The following is a 23,127-nucleotide window of genomic DNA, read 5'->3' as shown; positions in this document are numbered from 1 at the left end:
CTGGCCAGCTGGCAGTAGGCACTGAGCACCCATCCAGCTTTCCTGGGACAGCTACCTCAAAAAATGGATGCTCCTGAGAAAACCTGGACAGGTGGCAGCCCTACTGTGGTGTTCTGCTGCACAGATCTGACCAAGCCTCAGTGAGTTTATTGGTGGTTTAAATGACAGAGGCTGGGGCCCCCTGCTCCAGGCCCATTCTCAGTCTTGCCCCAGGCCTAGCCTGACCTCCAGGAAAAGGTGCCATGGGGCCTCACTGCTTCTGAGCTCTGCCATGTTCTCCACCCCAGGCCAAGTCTCTGAAGCCTGGTGCTAGCTCTGATGTTGCTAGGCCTGGTTCCTGCAGTGTCCCTGCGGTGCCCTGTTCCACCAGCCCAGCTCTTCGGAACACTCTGAAAATAGAATTGGTTGAATAATGCAGAAAATTCCTGAATAATTTATTCACTGAATAACAGTATTATTCACCATCTCCATTATTCAGCCAGCTGCACAGGGCTGGAACCCGGCTCAGGGCTTTTTGCTGTTCAGAAGGCTCCATGCTGCGGGAACATTGAACTGCCCCGTCTGCCCCAGTCCTGCTGGGAGGCAGCAGGATTTCTGCTCTCTTTGCTGGTGCTTTATTGGTGTAAGGCTGCAGGCAAGAGAGGCCCTGGGCAACAGCGCAGCAGCCTGGGCTGTTAGTTATGGCTTGAAATATGGGGGTGAGAAGATAGGAGCCACAGTGCACAGTCACCCCACTGGCCTTTTTCTAGGGGACCCACAAAGAGTGCCCAGGGAGCTGGGCCAGTGGCTCCTTCTCCCTTCTTCCCATTGCTCTTTCCTCCCGCCCCCAGTATCTCACTGCAGGAAGTTGCCTGATTGGCTGGTCAGGGAAGGATGGGCGGGAGAAGGAAGTTGTGGCCAAGTTTTCTAAAGTGCTCTTCCCCCAGAGGAGGATGAGAGGTGGGGGTCTGCTGGGGGTTGTGCTGCTTTGACAGCCTGCTGCTAAGGAGGTGCCTGCACTGGCCAGCTCAGGAGAAAGCTAAAGGCAGCAGGAGGTTGGAGGGGGCGGGTTGGAGAGCAGACCAGGAAGCTGCATGTAGAGGTGGGCTGTAGTGCTGCAAGATTCACACTCAGTGCTGCAGCTTGGCCCTGCTCTATTGGCTCCTCTCTGTGCATCACTGGTATGTCCAGCAATGGGGCAAGTGGGGATGAGTTAGTCCATCCCTGCACCACGGTGTGTGTGTGTGGGGGGGGGGGGGGGGGATGCAGGAGGGGAGTTCCCCTTGCAGCAGCTGCTGCAGCTAAAGCAATGACGGGTGCTCCCACACCGCAGCAGCGGTCTGAGTGAGCGGCAACCAGCTCGGTGCAAGCCTCAGTGAGAGCTGAACATCTTAGCAAGCAGCCACAGCATTTCTGGGAGCCTGCAGCACACTGTCCTACCCCACCATGCATCCGATCCCTGCCCATCCTAGTCATTCCATAATTCACAGCTCTCTGGGACTCACCCATCTGTCACTGGACCTTACAGTGTGTGCACCCTGGGGAAAAGTCCTCCCGGGTGTAAAGGAGAGCGAGGAATTTCCAGAGGCTTCCCCTCGGAAAAGGACCCGGTTCTCTATGAAATGCTCCAGATGTGTAGAATAATTTCTACAGGCCTCTGTTAAACGGCTAGAGAACCCAGTGGTTTAATCCTTATTCCAGTCTGTTGGTCTGTCCCACAAGGGCATGGGGTGGGGAGGAGTCTTTGGCCAGCCAAAGGAACTGCTTGTTCCTTTCAGCCCCAGTAACTGGTTGCTGGCCGCGTATGTTTCTAAGGGACCTGGGCCAGATTTTTAAAGCTGCCGAGAGGGACTTTCCAAAGTGTCTTGGTGCAGCTAAATACCTTTACAAATACGTTACACTGCTGAGCTATGATTCTGCTGCTTAGGGCCCACCGCTGGCTCACCGGGCTGACTACAGAGTGTCTCACAAACTGCTGGCTGCCATGCGTGCCTATGGCATGTCTATGTCTCTGGCTCTCCCTGGCAGGTGTAGGCATTTGAAAATCCGGACCCCCTGTCTGGTTGCCATTACACCACCCTGGCTGTATGCCCCCAGAGACATGCGGTGGCTGGGAGCATTTCAGGCCTGCTCTGTCAGCCCCTCAGGTGTGAGCGCCTGCCCTGGGTGTTCAAATGCAGAATCACAGAGACCAGGGCCAGCTCCAGCTTTTTTGCCGCCCCAAGCGGTGAAGAAAAAAAAAAGAGAAACCTGATTGAGCTGCCGCCAAAGTGTCGCCGAAGAGGAAGAGAGTGAGTGAAGGACCCGCTGCCAAATTGCCGCCAAAGACCCATAGGTGCCGCCCCAACAACGGACGGACATGCCACCCCTTTCTATTGGCCGCCCCAGGCACCCGCTTCCTTTGCTGGTGCCTGGAGCCGGCCCTGACAGAGACCTTGCCCTGCAAGGAAAGAGGAAGAGAAAGCGATAGAAAAGGAACCAGAAGGAAACGTCTAGCGCCTGTGTCATCACTGTGACTCTCCCCTCAGAGGCTGTCCCCTCATCCAGCACTCTACAGAGCCTGGCAAGGCACCATGCATGTGCTGCACTCGCTGCTCCAGTTCAGAGAAAGCCAAGCCTGCCTGAGCTGCAAACATGATGTCCCTGCATTCTGGGCCATGCTCTGCAGCTCTCTGCATTTCGCTCCTGCTCACCTGCATCTGGCTGGGCTGGGCTGAGCAATGCCCGACAGGTAAGCGCCCTGCGAGGCTCCTTTGCTCCACACAGTGAGGAGGTTTGCCCCCCACCCCCGCTTCAAGCCATCCCAACGCCCATGGGGGTCTCCCCTCTTGGGCTCACTGCAGCAGGGGGCAGGGAGCAATTCTGGGGGGGGAGACTCTCAGTCCTGACTGTGTAGAATTGGACACACTGCTCCTAAGGCTGCGTAAGGCAAATGGGTTCTTCCTTCTCCCTGCCTAGGTGCCGAGCTGCCTGGTGGGTGAGGCCAAGGCCCCGCGGGGTGAATGCGTTGCCACGGCTTCCTGTTTGGTGCAAGGATTTCTTGCTCCCAGAGGCCTCGGCTGGACACCTGTCTGATGAAATTCCCACCCATAGCCCAGGGCTCGTCCTGCATTGGGACTGAGCCCTCCTGTCCCCACTATGATCGGCTGGCCCAGCCGCTATTTGCTGTCAGGATGTCAGGGCCCATGAGCTCTGTTATCACTGAGGACTGCTATTGCCGAGGCTGTGGAGCAGGGATGTGCCCGCCCATTTGGAGCTGGGAGCGTTTGGGGCAGCTGTTTGTTTATCTCAGAGCAGTGGCTCTCAAACTTTCTGGACAACTGGACCCCTTTCAGGAGTCTGATTTGTCTTGTGTACCCCAAGTTTCACCTCACTTAAAAACTACTTGATTATAAAATCAGACATAAAAATGCAAAAGTGACTCAGCACACTGTTACTGAACAACTTTCTCATTTTTACCATATAATTATAAAATAAATCAATTGGGATATAAATATTGTCCTTACATTTCAGTGTACAGTATATAGGGCAGTATAAACAAGTCATTGTCTGTATGAAATTTTAATTTGTACTGACTTCACTAGTGCTTTTTCTGTAGCCTGTTGTAAAACTAGGCAAATATCTAGATGAGTTGATGTACCCCCTGGAAGATCTCTGCATGCCCCTAGGAGTGCACGTACCATTGTCTTAGAGACAGATTGAGACTTCGCTGGGGTTGGGGGAGGAGGGATGTGGCCGTGCACTTCCTTCTTCTCAGCTGGTAGACTTTCCAAATGAAAAAGCCATGGGCTTGTGGCCAGGGCTCCCTTCCTCCGCCTTGGCTGGGTAGAAATAACACCAAATGCCCCTGCTGACCTGCAATGCTCCCTGCCTGGTCCAAGAGCCAAGGGGCAGGCTTGGGCGCAGGCTGCAGGAAATCCATCCAGCTGGGTCTGAAACATGACCAAGGAACATTGGGGACTGCTGATCGGCTCCTACGTCCATCTTCAGGCACCTAAAGGAGTGGTTTGATTTTCAAAGGTGCTGAGCTCCCACTGGAGTCAACAGGAGCTGCTGGGGACTCACTGCCTTTGAAAATCAGGCCATCCACTTAGGTACCTAAATATGGACCCAGGAGCCTGACCTTAAGCCACCCATGTTGACAATCTTGCCTGAAGGTTTTTGGTTTCCCCTGGTGCTTTATGCCCTCCTGTCTGCAACTCAGGTGAGCTCTCGACCTCCATCCCTGGGAACCGCCCCACCCCACGCACCTGAATTCCTGGGTTCAGCTGCTTTGTGCACTCGTAAAATTCTCCCTGCTGTGGACAATGGCAGGGCTGGATGCACAGTGCTTCACAGACATAAATGGGGCTGGTGCACTGGGCCCATAGTATTAGGGTTACCATACGTCCGGATTTTCCCGGACATGTCCGGCTTTTTGGTCCTCAAATCCCCGTCTGGGAGGAATTTCCAAAAAGCCGAACATGTCCGGGAAAATAGGGAGGCATGGTAAGGGGACCCCAAGTGCAAGTGGCTGCAGCAAAACTTACAACTCCTGCGATCTGCCGATCTGCTGGGGCACAGAGGCGGCGGGCGGCATCCGAGCACGCAGCCGCCTCCTCCCCGGGCTCCAACTTTCCCGGCTCCCGCCACTCTCCACCGCAGCGGGGGCCAAAGCAACTTCCCCAGTGCAGCAGCAGCCGGAGCCCGGGGGGCGGGAGGGAGGAGGGGGAATGCAGGGTGCTCAGGGGAGGGGGCGGAGTTGGGGCAGGGACTTTGGGGAAGAGGTTGGAATGGGGGCGGGGAAGGGGTTGGAATGGGGGCAGGGGTGGGGCCCCCGTGGAGTGTCCTCTTTTTTTCAGTGTTGAAATATGGTAATCCTACACAGTATCATATTCAGGAAGGGCATTGTAGGTATCACAACCACAGCAGGTCGATGGATGGCCTCCCTGCATGACTACTTCCTGGATGCGGCAGTGTCCAACGCTCTCGGCCACTCGACCAGCTGCCATAGAATCCAATGGATGTAAAGGAGGCTGGGGGAGGAGGACGGCTCAGCTTTATGGAGCACAGTGTGAGCAGTGCTGTGCTCATGTACATACCTTGCAATGTCATGCATTCTTTATGCCCGTGCCAGAGGGGATGTTACAAGTCGATACATTAAGCTCAGCTGTGTGGAGCCAGCTACTTGGCTCCAGGCAGCTGAGCTTAATGCATCGACTTGTAACATCCTCTCTGGCACAGGCATAAAGAATGCACAAATGCATTAACCATCCAACCTGCCCCCCCTGCCAGACTCCAGTCAGCACTAATGCCTGCGTCCTGGCAAAACTCTCTGTGTTTAGCAAGAGCAAACAGAGACCATGATTCCAACCGCTGCCTGCAGAGTCTCTCTCTCTCTCCTGAGCCCTGCAATCCTGCTGGGGCTGCAATCACCCCTGTGCGTGAGGGGAGCTGCAGGCACCTCCCTGCTCTGCACTCAGGTTGCTATCTCGGTTGGCTCAGATGCCATGGGAAATATAGCTGTATCTCTGATGTTGCTATATCTGCCTCCCCGGGGCTGTCAGTGCAGCCCAGGTCCCCCTTTCCAGTGGGGCAGTTGGACATGGCTTTCCTCGCTGTGTCAGCCCAGATAACGCTCTGGTCGCATCTTGGCTTGGCAATGAGTGAATTGTGTGCTCAGTTCCTTGTCGGCTGTTCCCCTGGACGTTGCCCATCACACAGGCTGCTGCCAGTGCTGTCCGCTGGGGTATTCCACCTGACCAGTGCAGCTCCTCGCCAAGTTCTGAGCAGCCGTGGTCAGGCTGCTTACTCAGGCTTTCCGCTGGGCTGTGCGGCTGAGGTCACGTACTCCAACAGCCAGCCTTTGCTCAGACTCAGCACTAGTGAGTTGGGCGCCATTACCAGTTGTCACTTGCAGCTGGGGCTGTGTTAGTGTCTGCGAGAGGATCCAGCTCCCAAAAGCCCAGCCATCAGCTCTTACCAAGTGGTCTGGCCATTTTGCTACAGCTCAGCCCATTCTCACTTGGTCCAAGTTTGGGTTGCCACGTGACGTGTTATACGTGGCTCCTTTGCTTGGCCTTTCACAAGGGCTCCAATTTCCAACCCCCCCGCCCCCTCGTGGCATCTCTCAAGCGTTGCGGACACTCGTGTCTGCGGCTCAATTGCTAGCAGGCCGAAGTCTCAGGCCTCAGAACTCGGCATCTGCTGGAACTTGCCCCTTGGGGTGTGGCCCCATGCTACACACACATTTCCTCTCCGATCCCTACCACTGACAGCACCAGGGGCTTTCCCATCTAGCCATCCTGCTGGAGCTTCAGGGCCATGGGGCCTCATTTTGGTACTGATGCTATTTAATCTGTGTCAGGCATGGCTCTAACACACAGGAATTCAGCAGAGCGACTTTGCTCAGGTTCTGCACTGAAGGTTGCTAAGGCAGGAGTTCGGGCCCATCTTGTAGGGCACTTCCAGGCTGTGTGGTGCAGCAGCAGCAACGAAGCATTAGGCTGACGGCAGGTGCTGAGTCTTTGTTTCTGCACAACATTAAGAAAGAGGAAGTCACACGGGCACTGTTGGTGACTGATTTTAGTAACCACATGCAAAGCAGGCCTAGCTATATATACGCGCACTGTTGCTCTGTTAAGATCTGGTGGCTTCTGCAATCGAGGACCGGGAGACTCACTGTCCAATGCCCATTACACAAGGCGTTCTGAAGATATTTTCTAGAAGGGCATGGTGCCCCTGAACTAGTACTGGCCCTTGGACTCACCCTGGAGCATAAACGTGTTCTCCCAGAACCTCAGCAAAAGTGTGAACCTTCTGGGTTACAGTTAACTGCCTCAGGGGTAGCATGGAACATACAAACACTTTGCGCAGAGCTCCATAACACTGGTGCTCTTTACTAAATCACACACAAGAAATACACAGATTAGGGTCGTTGATTAATTGCCGTTAACTCACGCGGTTAACTCAAAAAAATTCATTGTGATAAAAAAAATTCATTGCGATTAATTGCAATTTTAATCACACTGTTAATCAATAGAATACCATTGAAATTTATTAAATATTTTGGATGCTTTTCTACATTTTCAAATATATTGATTTCAGTTACAACACAGAATACAAAGTATACACTGCTTACTTTATATTATTATTTTTGATAACAAATATTTGCACTATAAAAATGATAAACAAAAGAAATAGTATTTTTTCAATTCACCTCATACAAGTACTGTAGTGCAATCTCTTTATCATGAAAATGCAACTTACAAATGTAGAATTTTTTTTGTTACATAACTGCACTCAAAAACAAATCAATGCAAAACTTTAGAGCCTACGAGTCCACTCAGTCCTACTTCTTTTTCAGCCAATTGCTAAGACAAGCAAGTTTGTTTACATTTACCGGAGATAATGCTGCCCTCTTCTTATTTACAGTGTCACCAGAAAGTGAGAACAGGTGTTCACATGGGACTTTTGTAGCCGGCATTGCAGGGTATTTACGTGCCAGATATGCTAAACATTCGTATGCCCCTTCATCCTTCGGCCACCATTCCAGAGGACATGCTTCTATGCTGCTGATGCTCATTAAAAAAATAATGCATTAATTAAATTTGTGACCGAACTCTTTGGGGGAGAATTGTATGTCTCCGGCTCTGTTTTACTCACATTCTGCCATATATTTCATGTTATAGTAGTCTCGGATTACTCAGCACATGTTCATTTTAAGAACAGTTTTGCTGCAGATTTGACAAAACACAAAGTAGGTACCAATGTGAGATTTCTAAAGACAGCTATAGCACTCAACCCAAGGTTTAAGAATCTGAAGTGCCTGCCAAAATCTGAGAGGGACGAGGTGTGGAGTATGCTTTCAGAAGTCTTAAAAGAGCAACACTCTGATGCGGAAACTACATTAGCCGAACCACCAAAAAAGAAAATCAACCTTCTGCTGGTGGCATCTGACTCAGATTATGAAAATTAACATGCGTCGGTCCGCACTGCTTTGGATCATTATCGAGCAGAACCTGTCATCAGCATGGACGCATGTCCTCTGGAATAGTGGATGAAGCATGAAGGGACATAGAAATCTTTAGCACACCTGGCACGTAAATATCTTGGGACGCCGGCTGCAACAGTGCCATGCGAACACCTGTTCTCACTTTCAAGTGACATTGTGAACAAGAAGCAGGCAGCATTATCTCCTGCAAATGTAAACAGACTTGTTTGTCTGAGTGACTGGCTGAACAAGAAATAAACCCTATCTGCATTTCCCCCCATTCAGCTCCTTGGGAGGCCATCTTCAGGTAGATGGGTCCCCCCACATTTTTAAACTGGTGAAAAATGACCAGAAAGAGAGAACACATACACACACACACACCAGCTTCTGCCCTTTATACCTGCAGTCAGGTGAGCCCCAGCAGGTGCCTTTGTTGCCAGACAACCACTCCCCTGACAGACCAGTTTTCCACGGTAAAATCCAGCCTTTTGTCCAAGGGGCTTCCTGTTACAATGGAGGCCCATCACGATTTAATGTACTTCTGCTGTCCTAGGTGGAGGCGACAGCAGCTCATGGTGGATACACAGAGCCCAGGGGGCATTCCTGATTAAGTTGTACAGGTTGGTTTCCAAAATCACTGCAACACTAGAGCAAGTAGAGCAGGTCAACATGGTTTTGAACGAAAAAATCCTGGCTGGATTTTATCGGAACTCCAAGAGATCAGGTCCATTTGGCTAGAAGTTTTCAGTGGAAAAATGATGCCACTTTCCAGACAAAACATTTCAGTATTTTGTGTTTCATTTTGAGGTTTGGAAACTGAAAAACAACAACAAAAATGGTTTCCAATTTGGTTTGAGTATTTTGGGGACTTCCACTGGTAAAAGGGGTGTTTGCCACAGTTGTACCCAGTTCCTGCTCCTTTGCATCTCAGTGATTTGTAGTTTCTGCACTGGCATCAGGGCTGGGTGGTGAGTACTTGTCTCTGTTTGATAGGTTTGTCATGTGCCTTGCAGACCAAGACACTGTCTGGGAATGGCACACATTGGTGGGCATACTGGCAGAGGTCACTGTCAATCCTCAGCGCCCCCTTGTGGCAAAACCAGGCAACACAGCAACTCTGCTTCAGTTTCCCTATTCCTTTGATGTACCAATTGCCATCTAGCCTGCTTGTTGGGTCTTTGATGTCACCTCAGCTTTCTGGCCAGATTGTTGCTAGTTCTTTCCCCTTTCAGGATGGTAAAGAGTCCACAACGTCAGGAGGCCAGATGCCCTAGATGAAGGGCTCACAGTCCCTGGCCTCTTTGGGCCTGGCTTGCTTTTTCAAGGCTTTAATAACCCAGGTGTGAGGGCCTGGGACGTAGGCAATCTGGCCTAGCAGTCACAGCTGGGGTGGCGGCCACACATCAAGGATGGCCATGAGGCGGCAGTCAGCAAGCAGGGACTGGATTAATCACTAGAGCCATGATCAATAGGTAAGTGTCAGGGTCAGGCAGGGGTGGAGAGCTGAGGCTGGGGTCAGAGACAGAGATCAGGAAGCCAGGCACAGTCTGGAGCCAGAAGTCTGTGTTTCTATCCAGACAACTTCCTGGGCCACCCTCCAGGCTTAAATAGTGAGCATGGGCCAATCAGAAGCCTGAAGGGTGCTATCACTATGGCCCCTTTGGGCAGTACTTCCTGTGGTGCCTAATCTTCCTGTGGTGCTCAGCATGGCCTCCTGGTGGATCTCGGTCTCCCACCCTAGTTCCTTGCAAATGGCTGGACTATTTTGGCTGCAACTTCCCCCCCAAAGTTCAGCCTGAGGCAGGCACCCTGCATGGACAATTTCAGCCCAAGTGGATAAGTTTGGTAAAGCTGTAGGGAACTGAAAACAGGGCCCTGTAACAGGACGCGCTGGGCAACCTTAATAACAGGTGGTGCTACCAGCCCGGTCCACCCTGTGAAAAGTCCACTGCTATTTTCCTGTGTACGTTTCTCCTTAACTTCATCCCATTGCTCCTAGTCGGACCCCCTTCTGTCTGCCCTGCCTTTGGTTTGCTCCCACTCAGATCCCTGCGGCTGGGGAGTGTGGCCCTGCTTAGCCATTGCTTCTTAGGCAAGCTAGGCTTTCTTCTTTCCTGACCAGGAAGGGCTGATCTGCATTGCACATACCCTGGGATGAGGGGTAGGGGCAGAGGGTGTGCTGCTGTAACACACGTCAAACTCCGATAGTGCGCTCTGTGGGCACATGATTCTTGCTCAGTGCTGCTAGAACAAACACCTGCAATCAGAGCAGCAAGAGATTCAGGGTCTGTCTGGAGCAGGGCTCAGATGGAATTGTCTCAAACACAGTTTAACGTGGCGACTCAGTAGCCTACTACCACGAGCCCCATGGTTAAAGTGCTCTGCTCCCAGCGGTCAAGGCCAGACCTACCACACAGAATACCAACAAACTGCCGCTAATTTCCTGTAACAGTGTCTGTCTGGTACTTTGAACCAGGCTTTAGTTAAGCATTAGCTGCTCTCGAACGCTTTAAAGCATAAACTCCAGGCAACCACCTGTAATGCACAGCAGAGTGCCAGGCTCCTCCTCAGAACAGGGCTCAGACTAACTGCCCCTGGGCCACAGCAACCCCAGCCACCCAGGCACACTGCGTCCCGACATCACAACCTCTAGGGAGCACAGGCTGTGTGTGTCTGGCTGCGTGTTCTGGGAGGGTGGGGGGCCAGCAAGTTGAGACACTGTGAAAACCTCAGTGAGCAGTAGAAGCTCACAGCACGCCCCTGGTGCATCTGCCACTTTGCAGCATGACCGGGCTGCTGCTGCTGGGCCTGGCATCATCCTTTGATCTAGGAGATTTTTGACTGAGTCCTTGGGCTTTTCCTCACAACTCTGGCAGCTCTCAGCAGGCTGGGCCCAGGGAAAGGGCTGTCAGGGGCTCGGGTCCTTCCTTCTTTTTGAATATGGTTCCTGACACCTAACCTGGAGCCTGGCCGGCTCAGTCCTGGGGATGGAGGCCGTGTTGGGCCAGTCCATCTGGCCCTGAACTGATGCCAGGAGTCCTTGGAGGAAGCCCTGGCCCCGCCATCCTCTGCCTTCAACCAGCTCCTTGCTCCAGAGATGACGGGGGTAGGTGATGGATTCTTTGGGGCTCAGTGTGCAGGGATCAGCTCACCAGGGTGGGAAGGCTCCAGGGGGGAGGGGGCACAGCAGGGGCTCCCAGGGGGGAGGGGGCACAGCAGGGGCTCTCAGTGCCCCCTCCTGGTCACTGCTTATACATCCACCCAGAAGCTTCAGCAACAGACTCTGGGAGCCTGGGATTCGAAGGCAGGGCCATGTGCCCGCAGTGCCTGTATAGCAGGGCTCATGGCTGGGTCTGGAGAGCACATCCATGCCACTCGTTCCTCCCCCGCCCGGGACACGAGCCGGAGTGGGATGCTCTGTGGCTCTGCCATGGCTGCCCTGCAGTGCCCCCTGCAGGAGGCAGCCATAACACAGACAAGGGAGACAGTGTGTCCTCTGGGGAGCGCCCCCAAGATGGGGCATTGCCTGGGTCTGCCCTCTGCACATCCCAGCCCGCTCCCAAATGGGGTCCCCCTCACTCAGTCCACAGGGTCCGCCCCTGCAGCGGCTCCCTTCTTCCCCTGTGCTTCTAGCACTCTGCATGCTCCTGGCCTCACCAGCATGGGCAAGACTGGGGAGACCCCGCTGCGAGCAGCCGAGAGCAGGGGCTGAGCCCTGCCAGCATCTCCTCCCTCCCCCTCCCATGCCTCGGGGTTCTGTGCCATCCCTGCCCCCCCATACACCACCTTCCCCTGCTTCTCCCCTCTAATCCCCCACTGCTTCTCTGCCATCTCCTTGGGGAGGGGGGCTGCTGTCCCATTTCATGCTGACCCCATCTCCCCCCACCTCTCCCTCACCATGTGCTGTGCATGTCCTGGTGCTGCATCCTCTTTCCTGGTCCCCACACCTGCTCTCCTTGCTCCCCTCAAGCTGACTGCGCCAGTCTCCGCACCATGCAGGTCACGCAGACATGGCCCTCTTTGCCGCCCGCTTGGCTTCCTCAGCTCCCCCCGGCTGCCCATCCCTGCTCCTATTCCAAGTCCACCTCAATGCCTCCCTCTGGTTCCCCCACACCGAGCGCCCCTCCCCCAAATGCTTGTCCTGCCTTTGGAGTGGCAGGGTGACACTGGCAGCTCCTCAGGGCAGGCACCCAGCCTGGTAATGCAACCCTGCTCCTCAGCTGGAGCAAGAGCCATCCCCTACCCTCAACAAACATCTGCCCCCCAAGAAGTTGCCCCCGCCCTCCCCATGGAGCTGCCGAGGGGGGAGGGGTGTGATCAGTGTGGTATATTACCAGTACTTGGTGTCTCTTTGGCCTGGGCTGGGTGATGGGTCTAGGGCAGCTCCTGCTGGGCTGCAATGGGGATAATCCCAGGGGTGAAAGGGCTCCAGGCAGAGCCCAGCCTGGTATTCCAGTGCCCGGGAGCTCAGATCTGTCAGTGGGAGAGCCGAGCTCTGAGGCTAGATAGAGCTCTTCCTCAGCTGGCAAAGGGCCTCAGGCCAGGGTAAGGCAATCCAACTCCATCACTTGGGGTGAAAAATCCACCCCCGGAGCCTTGTGTGAAGCCGACCTCCCCCTGTGTGGACAGTGCTCTGGGGACAGACTCCTTCCAGTGCCTGCCTGGTGGGGGATTAATAGCAGCGCTGGGAGGACCCGCCCCATGCCCCAGTGGCTACACTGAAGCACTGCAGTGCAGTAGCTGTGCCTCAGTAGCGGTTTGAGTGTAGACGTAGCCTCGGGGCGTCACAGCTGAACACAGGGTGGAGAGATCATAAATGGGTATTGCAAGGGCCCATGCCAGGTGATGGGGCCTGCAAACACCTCTGGCTCCGGGTACCTTTCCCAGCCCTGAAGGAGAGCTGTGTGTGGCTCAAACCTTGTCTCTCTCCCCATCAGATGTTCCCTCCCCGACCTTGTCTACTGTAGGGTGACCAGATGTCCCGATTTTATAGGGACAGTCCCGATTTTTGGGTCTTTTTCTTATATAGGCTCCTATTACCCCCCACCCTCTGTCCCGATTTTTCACATGTGCTGTCTGGTCACCCTAGTCTACTGGGACCCAGCGTTGTGCTAGAACGCTGCCCTCTGGTGGCTATTTCCAGTCATGGGAAGGCCGGTCTGTGGCTTACACACAGGACTCGGACCCAGGACTCCTGGGTTCTTATCCTGCCTCTGCCTTTGCCTCTGCCTGGCTGCATGGCCTTGGGAGCCTCTTGCCTTCTGTGGCCTTGGGTCCCCTTCTGGAGAATTGGGATACACATGGGTCTGAGTTCCCCCTGCCTGCGCAGTGCCCCAAGCAGGGGCTGGGCAGAGAATTGGTGATCTGCAGGCCTGGCATGGGGGGCAGCAGGCTGTGCCCAGGCTCCTGGCCTGCAGACTGTAGGAGTGCCCTAACCCTTCTCTCTTGGCCCTGCAGCACCCAGTCAAATCAAAGGCCGAGCCATGATCCGCCTCCCAGCCAGTGAGGAGGCCAGCAGGAATGCCACGTTCTCCGGCTCCTGGCTGAAGTCTTACCTCTGCAGCCCAGTGACCACACTGCTCCTCCCCACACTCTACTCCACGGTGCTGCTGGTCGGACTGCCAGCCAATGCCCTGGCTTTCTGGGTGTTGGCCACCAAGACCAAGAAATGCGCCTCCACCCTCTTCCTGCTCAACCTGGCCGGTGCCGACCTGATCTTCACCTTCCTGCTGCCCTTCAAGATCTCTTACCATCTGCTGGGCAACGACTGGCTCCTTGGGGACTATGCATGCCGTGCCCTGGTCACCCTCTTCTATGGGAACATGTACGGCTCCATCCTCTTCCTCACTTGCATCAGCCTGGACCGCTACATCTCGCTGGTGCACCCTTTCCTGTGGAGGGGCTCCCGGCATGTCTGGCAGGCGGCGGGAGTCTGTGTGGGTGTCTGGCTGGCCGTGGGGCTGGGTTTGAGCCCGCTGCTGCGCTACCGCCATTCCCAGCACGTCCCAGAGCTGAACATCACCACCTGCCATGACATCCTGGAGCCGGACACGGAGCGCGACCTGGCCTACTACTTTCCTGCGCTGGTGGTGTTGGGCTTCGCCGCACCCTTCGTGCTCATCACCATCTCCTACGGCTGGGTGCTGCGGCGGCTGCTCCACAAGGGGCGGCACTATGGCCGTGTGGTACGCCTCCTGGCCCTGGTGCTGCTCGTCTTCACCCTGTGCTTCACGCCCAGCAACGTGCTGCTCTTCTTCCACTACCTGCAGCCCCAGCCCGAGTGGCACAACCTCACCTACAGTTGGTATGTGCTGGCCCTGGCCGTCAGCGCCTTCAACAACTGCCTCGACCCCTTCATCTACTTCTACGTCTCCCGGGACTTCCGGGCCCAGCTCTGGGCCAGGCCCTGTTGCCGGATGGGGCATAACAAGTCCTCCTCAGGCAGGGCCTCCGAGAAGCAGGTGCTGCCCCAGAGGTCCAGTGAGCACAGCCAGCCCTAGGCCAGGGGAGCCTTCAGGCAGTGGGAGGGGACTAGGAAACTGCTTTGTGTTTCCCCCACCACTGCCCATGGGGCAACCAAGCATTTGGAAATGGCTTGCTCCCCAGCTCTGCCCCCAGCGCTTCCTCTGTGGCGCAGGGCCCACATCTCACCCTGCCCCAGCTCCGGGCGAGCTGCACAGAGGGCACCTCCAGCCATGCCATGGGTGCCATCTCAGGAGAGGGAGACAGGGACCAGGAGCAGCACTGACACTGCCTCCCTCTGGGTCCTTGGCTGAGTTCCTTCCCCTTTAAGCGGTGCTGCCATACCCCATGGGGCTCGGTACCTAATGCACATCAGTCCCTCAGTATCCTCAGGCTCTGCATGCTCCAATGAGCTGGACTCACCAGCTGCACCAGGGTCCCTGTGGCCTCTGGGGGCACACACTGCAAACCGGCAGCGTCCTGGACGTCCAGACATGGCCAGGGTCAGGGGTGCACATGGAGACATGGGCCCTGGTTACTGAATCTGGAACTCAGCTCCCACACTGGCTGCTGCCCCCTGTCACGTGTCAATGTGCTCCCATGTTGTTGTATTAACAGTGTGGAGCTGCGCTGAGACGTGGCGAGGGGAACGTGGCCAGTTTGGCAGAGGGACTGCTGGCCCCTGTTCAGTCTGTTTGGAATCAAGGGGGTAAAATATTCACTGGTGCAATGTTCAGTAGTGGGGTCGTGTTTGTGCTGTCATTAGGTTTCAGAATCCACCCTCATTCAGATGAGGGGGCAGTTCCTCCCACTGGGAGCTGTTGTTTCAGGCTGGCTGCAGACTCAGGCAGGCTCCCTGCATTGGCAACCCAGGCTCCCTTGCAAACAGGAGGCTGAGATCCTGGAACAGGTGTCTGCAGCATGGGCCCCGCTCCCGGCCGTGTCCATTAAACTAAAGGCAAAGTGATTTTACCCTCACCGTTTTCTGTGTCCTTGTGTGTCTTGTGTACAGCCCCCAGCTGGCACATGTCCTCCCCCAAGTGAGCCTGGGATAGTGGGTGGGGGAGCTGCTCCCTGGGAGCCCATCCCTCCCTCACCGCAGGGTGCTCTCAGCTCAGCCCCAGTGTGACCCTGAGAATCCCCCAGGGCCGACCCACACCTTGACCTCAACTCCATGCCAGTAACTCGGTGACCCACTGCAGCCCTGAACACCCCCAGTGCTGGAGCACAAACCTTGCTGTGACCCTCCTCTCAGCTTTGGCCCTGGGCTCCTGATGGGACCCTCAACCCCCCAGATGTGCCCAGGGTTCCAGATGGGAGTGCATCCACTGAGGCTCCTGCCATGACCGCCATCTCCCTGCTGCGGCCCCCGCTCTGCCCCTTTCCAACATCAGCATCAGCCCTCAGCCCTTTCCCTTCCCCAGGGCTCCCCGCAGGGCGAGTGCTATCCCATGATGCAGCTCCCTGCTCCCCCTGCGACCTCCAGCAGGAGACCAGGGCTATGAGGAGACCGAGCTCCCACTGTGGGAGACAGGCCTGGAAGTTGGCCAGTCATTCAGAGTCCATGGCGACAAGTGTGACCTTCCCCGAAGGCCAAAACTGCACAGGTGTCTTGGGTCTTGCCTGTTTCAGCCCAGCCCTTCTGGGGCTGGGGCTGCTCCCGGACCTGGCCTGTGCTCAGGGATGCAGGAACAGCCTACAGGCCCAACTCCAGCAGCACTCTGGGCACCCCGTGGTGGTAGGCTCCTGCATCCATGTGCTGCAGCTGCATCACTGCTGCCAGAACAGGAGCTGCAGGCAGCTTCTCCTTCCTGCTCAGCCTGGGCCGGGCTTAACCCCTCAGGGCTCTGGCAGAAGGTGTCACTGAGGGTAGAGGCTTGGGAGGCACCTAGGGAACCCCCACCACACACTGCAGCCCCTGTACACCAGAGCAGCTCCTTCCTCTGCACCATTGCCCCAGGAGGGGAGCTTGCCCAGCAGGCAAGGGCCTGCACTTGCCCTGCCTCCTGTCCTTCCAACTGCGTTGTGTCGCCCAGCGCGTCACAGCTGGCTTCACACTTGGGGCCGAGTCAGGCTCCTAACCACACAGACAGACACGCTGCTGATCGACCACAGCTCAGGCCTTGGCAGCAGGGTCACTGGGGAACACAATGCCCTGGCAGCCCACAGCCCTCACCTCCCCCAGCGCGGTCTGGGGTAGCGCTGGTGCCAGGTGTGACGGAATAGGGAGTAAGGAGTATTAACCTGGTAATGTTGCATGGGAGTTTTACTAGTTTACTGTCTGCATTAATACTAGATGGTGATGGGAAATAAGGGTGTGACTTCACTGAGTGATGATACTTGATGGCCAGCACGTAAACGATGGCAGCTGTCCTTCGTACCCTGGGGTTGGGGCCAGGTGACACCTTCTGCCTGGGAAACTGGACAAAGGCTGGAGGAGGAGCTGGGGTGTGTGGCTGGGTGAGACTGTTGGAGGGAGTTTCAGTTGGGAGCTGGCTGGGGAGGGGGAGGCCCAGAATCTGGGTCTGGGCTCTCCACCCCCCAAGATGGACCTGACTGAGGGGTCCCGTTTTCTGTACCTACAAGCTCTGTTTTAAACTGTGTTCCTGTCATCTAATAAGCCTTCTGTTTTACTGGCTGGCTGAGAGTCTCAGTGAATTGCAGGAAGAGGGGGATACGGGGCCCTGACCCCCCCCCCCCACACTCAGTGACACCAGGCAAACACCCTGTGATGAAGTGGGACTGTTCTTAATGTTTCCTCTGAATACTGTGTGGGTGCCTCAGTTTCCCCTATGCATTTCTTAAGTCTCTAGGTGGTGGGGAAAGGCCAGTGTACATAAATCACTGACACTGTGTCCCTGGCAACAAATGGCCAGGGCTCCTTCCCCCTCTGCAAGGAAATAGCTAAAGGTGAACAAAGAGATCAGGTGACCTCCTGGCCCAGGAAAGAGACAAAGCCAAGAGAAGGAGGGGCTGGAGGGGGTTTGGGAGTTGGAGCTATCTGGGGACTAGGAGTGAGGGCAGACGTGGGTGTCTGGCTTTCTGTACCCCATAATGGACCCGGCCAAGGGGTCCCGTTCGCTGCTGGACCTATAAGCTCTGTTTTAGACCGTGTTCCTGTCATCTAATAAACCTCTGTTTTACTGGCTGACTGAGAGTCACGTCTGACTGCGAAGTGGGAGGTGCAGAACCCTTTGGCTTCCCCAGGACCCTGCCTGGGCGGACTCGCTGTGGGGGGGAGGGGGGGAGGAGGGGCATATGCTGAATGCTCCCAAGAGAGACCCAGGAGGTGAAGCCGTGTGAGCTTCTTGCCCTGAAGACAGTCTGCTCCAAGGGAGAGGAGGCTCCCCAAAGTCCTGACTGGCTTTGTGGGGAGCAGTTCCAGAGCATCGTCCAGGGACTCCGTGACACACCCCAACCCTCCTCTGCTCACCACTTGTGGACTCCGATGCCCTTCTGGCTCCCGCACCCCCCACTCCCTCCCAGCTCACCACACACCCTGGCGCCCATGCACCAGTCACAGCCTTCCAGCTGCCTCTGCCTGTCACACCTCATGGTTTGGCCCAGGCCCTGTTGCACAGCTCAGCCCGTGTTGTGGTTCACATGCCCTGGTCATGTCTGTGTGGCTCAGCTCCCATTAGTTGAACCCTCTGGCTGCAAAAAGAGTCTTTTATTTGCACTGCAGGTGGAGGGAATGGGTATAAATATCCAGGAACAGAGCCCTGTCCCGGGCAGCAAGTACACAGTATATACAGACACTATAGACACACGCAGAGTTGTGCTGGGCCATGGCGTAGCGCAGGTCAGCAGGGAGGACTCTTCACTGCCTGGCTGCTCTCTGACCTTGCCTACTGCCCCTAATTCCTCCTCGAGCCCCTCTTCTCAGGAGAGGTCCCAACGCTGCTGGGCCCTTCCCATGGGCACTGCCTCCACCAGCAGGACCTGAGCTCTAGCCACACAGCAAGAATCAGGGTGTTCTTCCATCTCCGATCCAGTTCTGGACCCCTCACCCCATGGGAGGGCAACCCCTCAGTGCAGGAAACTACATGACATGCAGGCATCATGCACATGGGAACCACAATCAGCCATCACATACACCTCCCACCAGAGCCGTAACTAGGTATTTTTGCGCCCGAGGCAAGAATTAAAAATTGTGCCCTCCCCCAGGGCTGGCTCTTTGGCGGCAATTTGGCGGCGTTTCCCTCAGTCCCTCTCGGAGGGAAGGGCCTGCCGCCAAATTGCCGCTGAAGAATGAATGAAGTGGAGGTGGTAGAGCCTGTGATTTTGGGGAGTCAACTCATGATTTTTGACTGCTTGGGATGGTAATGTTGCTTCCAAGATGGTCTTTGGTTCCAGTCCAGTTCTAATCCAGAGAGGGACTCACAGGTTAAGAGAGGAGGGAGGTGCTGGATATCAGCAGTGGCCACTAGGGATCAGTATGTGTCCTGAGAATGCTGGGAGTTCAGGTTTGCAGGGCAGGATCAGGGGTGGCAGGTTTGTAGAAATTTTGGTGGTGCCCAGAACCCACCCCTGCCTAAACTCTGCCCCCCCACCCGCCCAAGGCTCTGGGAGGGAGTTTCGGTGAGGGAGGAGGTCTGGGGTGCAGGCCCTAGGCTGGGGCAGGGGATTGGGGTGCAGGTTTGGGGAGGGAGTTTGGGGATGGGAGGGGTGCAGAGGGATGGGGTGCAGGAGTGAGGGCAGTGGGTTGTGGCTGCAGATGAGGGGGTTGGAGTGTGGGAGGGGCTCAGGACGAGAGTAGGAGTGTGGGGGTGAGGGCTCTGGCTGGGGCTGGGAATGGTAGGTTTGTGGTGTTGGAGGGGCTCAGGGCTCGGGCAGAGGGTGCGGTGGGGGGGTGAAAGCTCTGACTGGGGGTGCGGGCTCTGGAGTGGGGCAGGGCTGGGGATGAGTTTGGGATGCAGGCAGGCTGCTCTGGGACAGGGGCCAGAGAGGACTCCCCCCAGCCCTTTCCCTGCCGGCAGCAGCAAACTCTGGGGGAGGAGCCCCCCTTTCCTGCCCCCCCAGCAGCACACTCACCCCCACCACTGTCACTGCATGTGCTCCTAAGGCCCCTCTCAGGTCCAGGAATCACCCTCGCCTCCCCCGTGGTGAGTTCAGGGGGGGTGCTGCGTGCGCCTCCTCCCCTGCTGTTGCCCCTGACTGTAGCTTCACTGTGGGTGAGGGATGGGGCTGCCTCCTTGCCCAGCATAGGGCAGGAGCAGTGACTGTGGGCAGGGGGCCCCCCTGTGCTGCTGGAGGGTCCTATTGGAAAATGAAAGGGTCTGAGGGGGAAGGGCAGGTTCAGAGTCAGTCTGCCCTGGCAGTGGAGATGGGGGGCACTAGAACCCTGCGGCAGGGAGGCAGCATGGAGCTGCTCTGCTCTGGGGCAGGAAGGGGCGGGGGAGCAAGTCGGGGCCAGGGGACACTGGGGGAGGCGCGGGGGGGGCCCAGGGATAGATTACCTGGGTTATAAATATCTCTGTGCCTGCCAGCAGCTTTTTTTATTTTCTCTCCACCACTTTCTACGCGCCCCCCACCCCCCGGCTTTGTGTGCCCGAGGCATATGCCTCACTAGCCTTGCCCTTGTTACAGCACTGCCTCCTGCACAGCCGGCACAGCAACTGTGCCATGGGAAACACACACAGCCATTGCACACTTCCTTCACAGCCAGCACAGGCATTGTGTACACTCGAACCACACACAACCATCGCACACCTCCTGCACAGCCGGCACAGGCATTGTGCACACTGGAACCACACACAGCCATCACATACACCTCCCACACAGGCACTGTGCCACAGGAACCACACACAGCCATCGCATACACCTCCCATGCAGACGTCATGCACACTGGAGCCACCCAAGACACACACACCTCCCACGCAGACACCCAGGCACAATGCATGTTTGCAAAAATTTGCCTCCTTCCTGTAATTTAGTTTCTGCTTTTCCCTTCTCAGTGACTTCCCTTTGCTTTGCACAATCAGTCACAATCTCCTCCTCCTGCCTCAGTTGCCCTGCCCATGACCCAGGGAAGGCTCCAGTCCCATGCCTTCCTGTGGAGGTATTGGAGCTGGCGTGTCCCCCTGCTGTGGGTGCAGTGCTCTGGGGGCAGACAATGCTCTGGCTCAATGCCTTAAGGGGCAGAGCCAACTTCTGCATCCCACTAACTGCCTTTAGCTGACACCACCTGGCATAGGCAAGAGAGCTGGAGGAACCCTGGGAGGGCAGGGCTGGAGGCTTGAATGCTGTGTCCCATCCTGGGGTGGCTCGCTGGGCTCCTCTGGGTTGGGGGAGGTGGGGACATGGCAGCCAGCCCTGGGAATGCCAGATGGGGAGCAAGGTAGGAGTGTCCAGAGAGGGCTCAGGTATCACAGGACATTACCTGCAGCTGGCACTGCCATGCAAGGTCACGTGACTTGCTGCCCAGGCCCGTCTGCCTGGCACTCGTTCTTCTTGAGGATGATGCTGCTGAGCTCCTGCATGAGTTTCTCGTTGATGGGCATGGGCAGCTGGGCACTCCTCTTCCTGGTGCCGTCCTGCAGGGGTTCAGGGCTGGGAGACAGCTCCAGAGGAAGGGGCAGCTGCGCAGGGCGTGGGGGGTTCCGGGTCCAGTTCTGCTCCCTCCCCAGGGCAGGCAGCGTGCGGGGTAGATCCATATTTCTCTCGAGTGAGGCTGTTTGGGTGGCTCTGAGCCCAGGGGACTTGTCCCACTCCGGGGTCTTTTCAGGCTCCAGGGTCAGATCTCTTTCAAGGGAAAGCGACTTGGTGAAGTGGGCGCCAGACGGTCTCTGCTCTGGGCTGATGGGCCGTGCAGAGTGAAGTGCTGGGGGCGCAGGCTGCTCTGGGAACAGGGCCGGCTTCTTTGATCTGTCCACGGCGGGCACCTGGGAGAGCTCGGCCAGGAGGCCTCCGTCCAGCCGCAGTGGGGCCAGCACTGGGAAGTCACCCACCTCCTCGTAGACAGGCTCTGTGTCCACTGCCTCCTCCTGCTGCTCCTCTACCGAGTCCTGGTGCATCTTCATGGGCTGGGCAAGGGCCAAGGGGAGAGAGGTGAAAGGACTGGGCATCATGCCCTGTGCCTCCTGAGCGAGTCCCCTGCAGCAGGGGCCCAGACCCAGGGAACACTGCACAGGACTGATCCCTCCACACATGGGCTGGGGGGCACAGAGAGAGCAAGTATCTATGGGCCCTCACTGTGCACCAAGCACAGGAGCCATGGGAGCAGCAGGTGGCTGCCGGGGAGTGAGGGCAGGGCCTTTCTGGGACGTCTGCCAGCAATGGGGGTGTGTGTGTGCAAGCCCCAGGTTGCTTCAGGGGGAGCTGCTGCGTCCAAGTGGCTCCTGTGCCTTACTCACATCAGGGAATCTAGCCTCCCCCAGGCCTGGGCTGGCCCTAGGCAGGAGGGGCTTTCCTGCCTCACTGCCACTCTGGGGCCTTCTCAGCTACCAGCTCTGCACATGCCCCAGACAAGGCTGGGAGCAGCCATGAGCTAGGACAAAGGGTGTGTCCCCTGGCCAGCTCCATCCCAGGCAGCCTCCCCCTCTGCCCAGCCTATCACCACCTTCAATGCCTATCAAGCCAGACTTTGTCTGGGTGAAAGGGGCCCATGTCCGGGCACCCAGAGCAGGGCAGAGGCCAAGCCCGAGCTGGAGTGATCAGCTGGATGGATAGAAGCTATTCAGCACCAATCGGAGCCATTCTGAGTGCCAGGCCCTGCCTCTCCCAGCCCAGCTCGGCCACGCTGCCTCCACCCCCGGCTCTTTCCCTGCTTGTGAGGAGACTCCGGCGGGGATCCAGACAGAGCACAAAGCCATGCAGAACCAGCCCGCCCCCCAGCTCTAGCCACCTGGCATGCTCCTTCCACATGCGCTCAGACCCCCGCGGGCAGCCCTGGACTGGCATGATGGGGCCAGCTGGCTCCAAACACATGGGAGGAAAGGGGGATGAAAACAGTCCTTTCCTGCTGACACCCCAGAAGTGCCCTTGGGGCGACCTGACCTGAGCAGTGACATCGCAGCACAGAGCACCTGGGGGGCTCTCAGCAACAGCAGGGAGTGTTAGAACGATGCTAACCCCTGCCTGGCGCTCGCTGGATGGGGCTGCATTGCCCATCTCTGGGCTGGGATGTGGCAGCTGTTGGACAGCACATGGTAACAGCCATTTGGGGCAGCAAAGAAAGGGGACTCCCATGCCCAACTGAAGGAGCAGGGGAATCTAGGGAGGCCAAGTGGACTGACCCAGATTCGAATTTGGCCAGGACACCAAAGCTTGAGAGAAGGGGCATGGGATCTCTAAGGAGTGCAAGTGGCTAGGGCCTCCACTTTCCAGTCCATGCTCCTCAGAGCTAGGTTCCCAGCCCATGCACAGCCTCCAGGCATAGCTCTGCACAGGGCATGCCTGGTTGGGACTATCAGGAAAGCAAATTGCCCATGGGGTGTGAGTGGAGGCCCTGAAGTGCAGTGGAAGTGTTGTGTCTGCAGCTAATCCAGAGCTCCCCGGGCTACCCAGGGCATGGCATGGCCCGGCAAGGCACACAGCAAGGCACCCTGCGGAAACATGCAACCCACATGCAGATACTTACAAAGAACATAGACAAAGTTCTTCGCGTGTGCAGGCGGCGCTAGAAACAGAGGGAGATGGGGAGAGTAAGCGACCGCCAGTGCAGAGGGGTCAGGCTGCAGCAAAGGGGAAAGCAAACCCCTCACGTGGGGCCA

The 23,127-nt window shown here is 56.6% G+C and overlaps 2 protein-coding genes across 11 annotated transcripts in view; one reads left to right on the top strand and one right to left on the bottom strand.

Moving 5' to 3' along the window:
• The first annotated feature begins 1,337 nt into the window (after positions 1-1,337).
• Positions 1,338-20,311, top strand: LOC101946429 (proteinase-activated receptor 4-like). 2 transcript variants are annotated; one of them, XM_005280877.5, is made up of 2 exons: positions 1,338-2,710; positions 13,409-20,311. In XM_005280877.5, the coding sequence occupies exons 1-2, from the start codon at positions 2,614-2,616 to the stop codon at positions 14,449-14,451; spliced, it is 1,140 nt and encodes a 379-aa protein (XP_005280934.1). In that variant the 5' UTR covers positions 1,338-2,613; the 3' UTR covers positions 14,452-20,311. The 2 variants fall into 2 exon arrangements, with proteins under 2 accessions (XP_005280934.1, XP_042696676.1); XM_042840742.2 differs by lacking the exon at positions 1,338-2,710 and adding an exon at positions 9,920-11,057.
• ARAP3 (ArfGAP with RhoGAP domain, ankyrin repeat and PH domain 3) overlaps positions 18,069-23,127 on the bottom strand; it is a 59,203-nt gene continuing 54,144 nt past the window's right edge. For 3 of the 9 annotated variants that reach the window (XM_024107139.3, XM_005280878.4, XM_042840734.2), the window contains 2 exons: positions 22,995-23,033; positions 18,069-21,438 (listed from right to left, as the gene is read on the bottom strand). In XM_024107139.3, coding sequence (XP_023962907.1) covers positions 20,821-21,438; positions 22,995-23,033 — 657 coding nt within the window. In that variant the 3' untranslated portion in view covers positions 18,069-20,820. The remainder of the gene's footprint in view (positions 21,439-22,994; positions 23,034-23,127) is intronic. The other 6 variants (XM_042840731.2, XM_024107142.3, XM_042840737.2 and 3 more) reach the window with 6 other exon arrangements.

This window comes from Chrysemys picta, chromosome 8 (genome assembly GCF_011386835.1).
Source record: "Chrysemys picta bellii isolate R12L10 chromosome 8, ASM1138683v2, whole genome shotgun sequence".
NCBI lineage: Eukaryota > Metazoa > Chordata > Testudines > Emydidae > Chrysemys > Chrysemys picta.
This window is presented reverse-complemented; position numbering and strand designations above follow the sequence as displayed.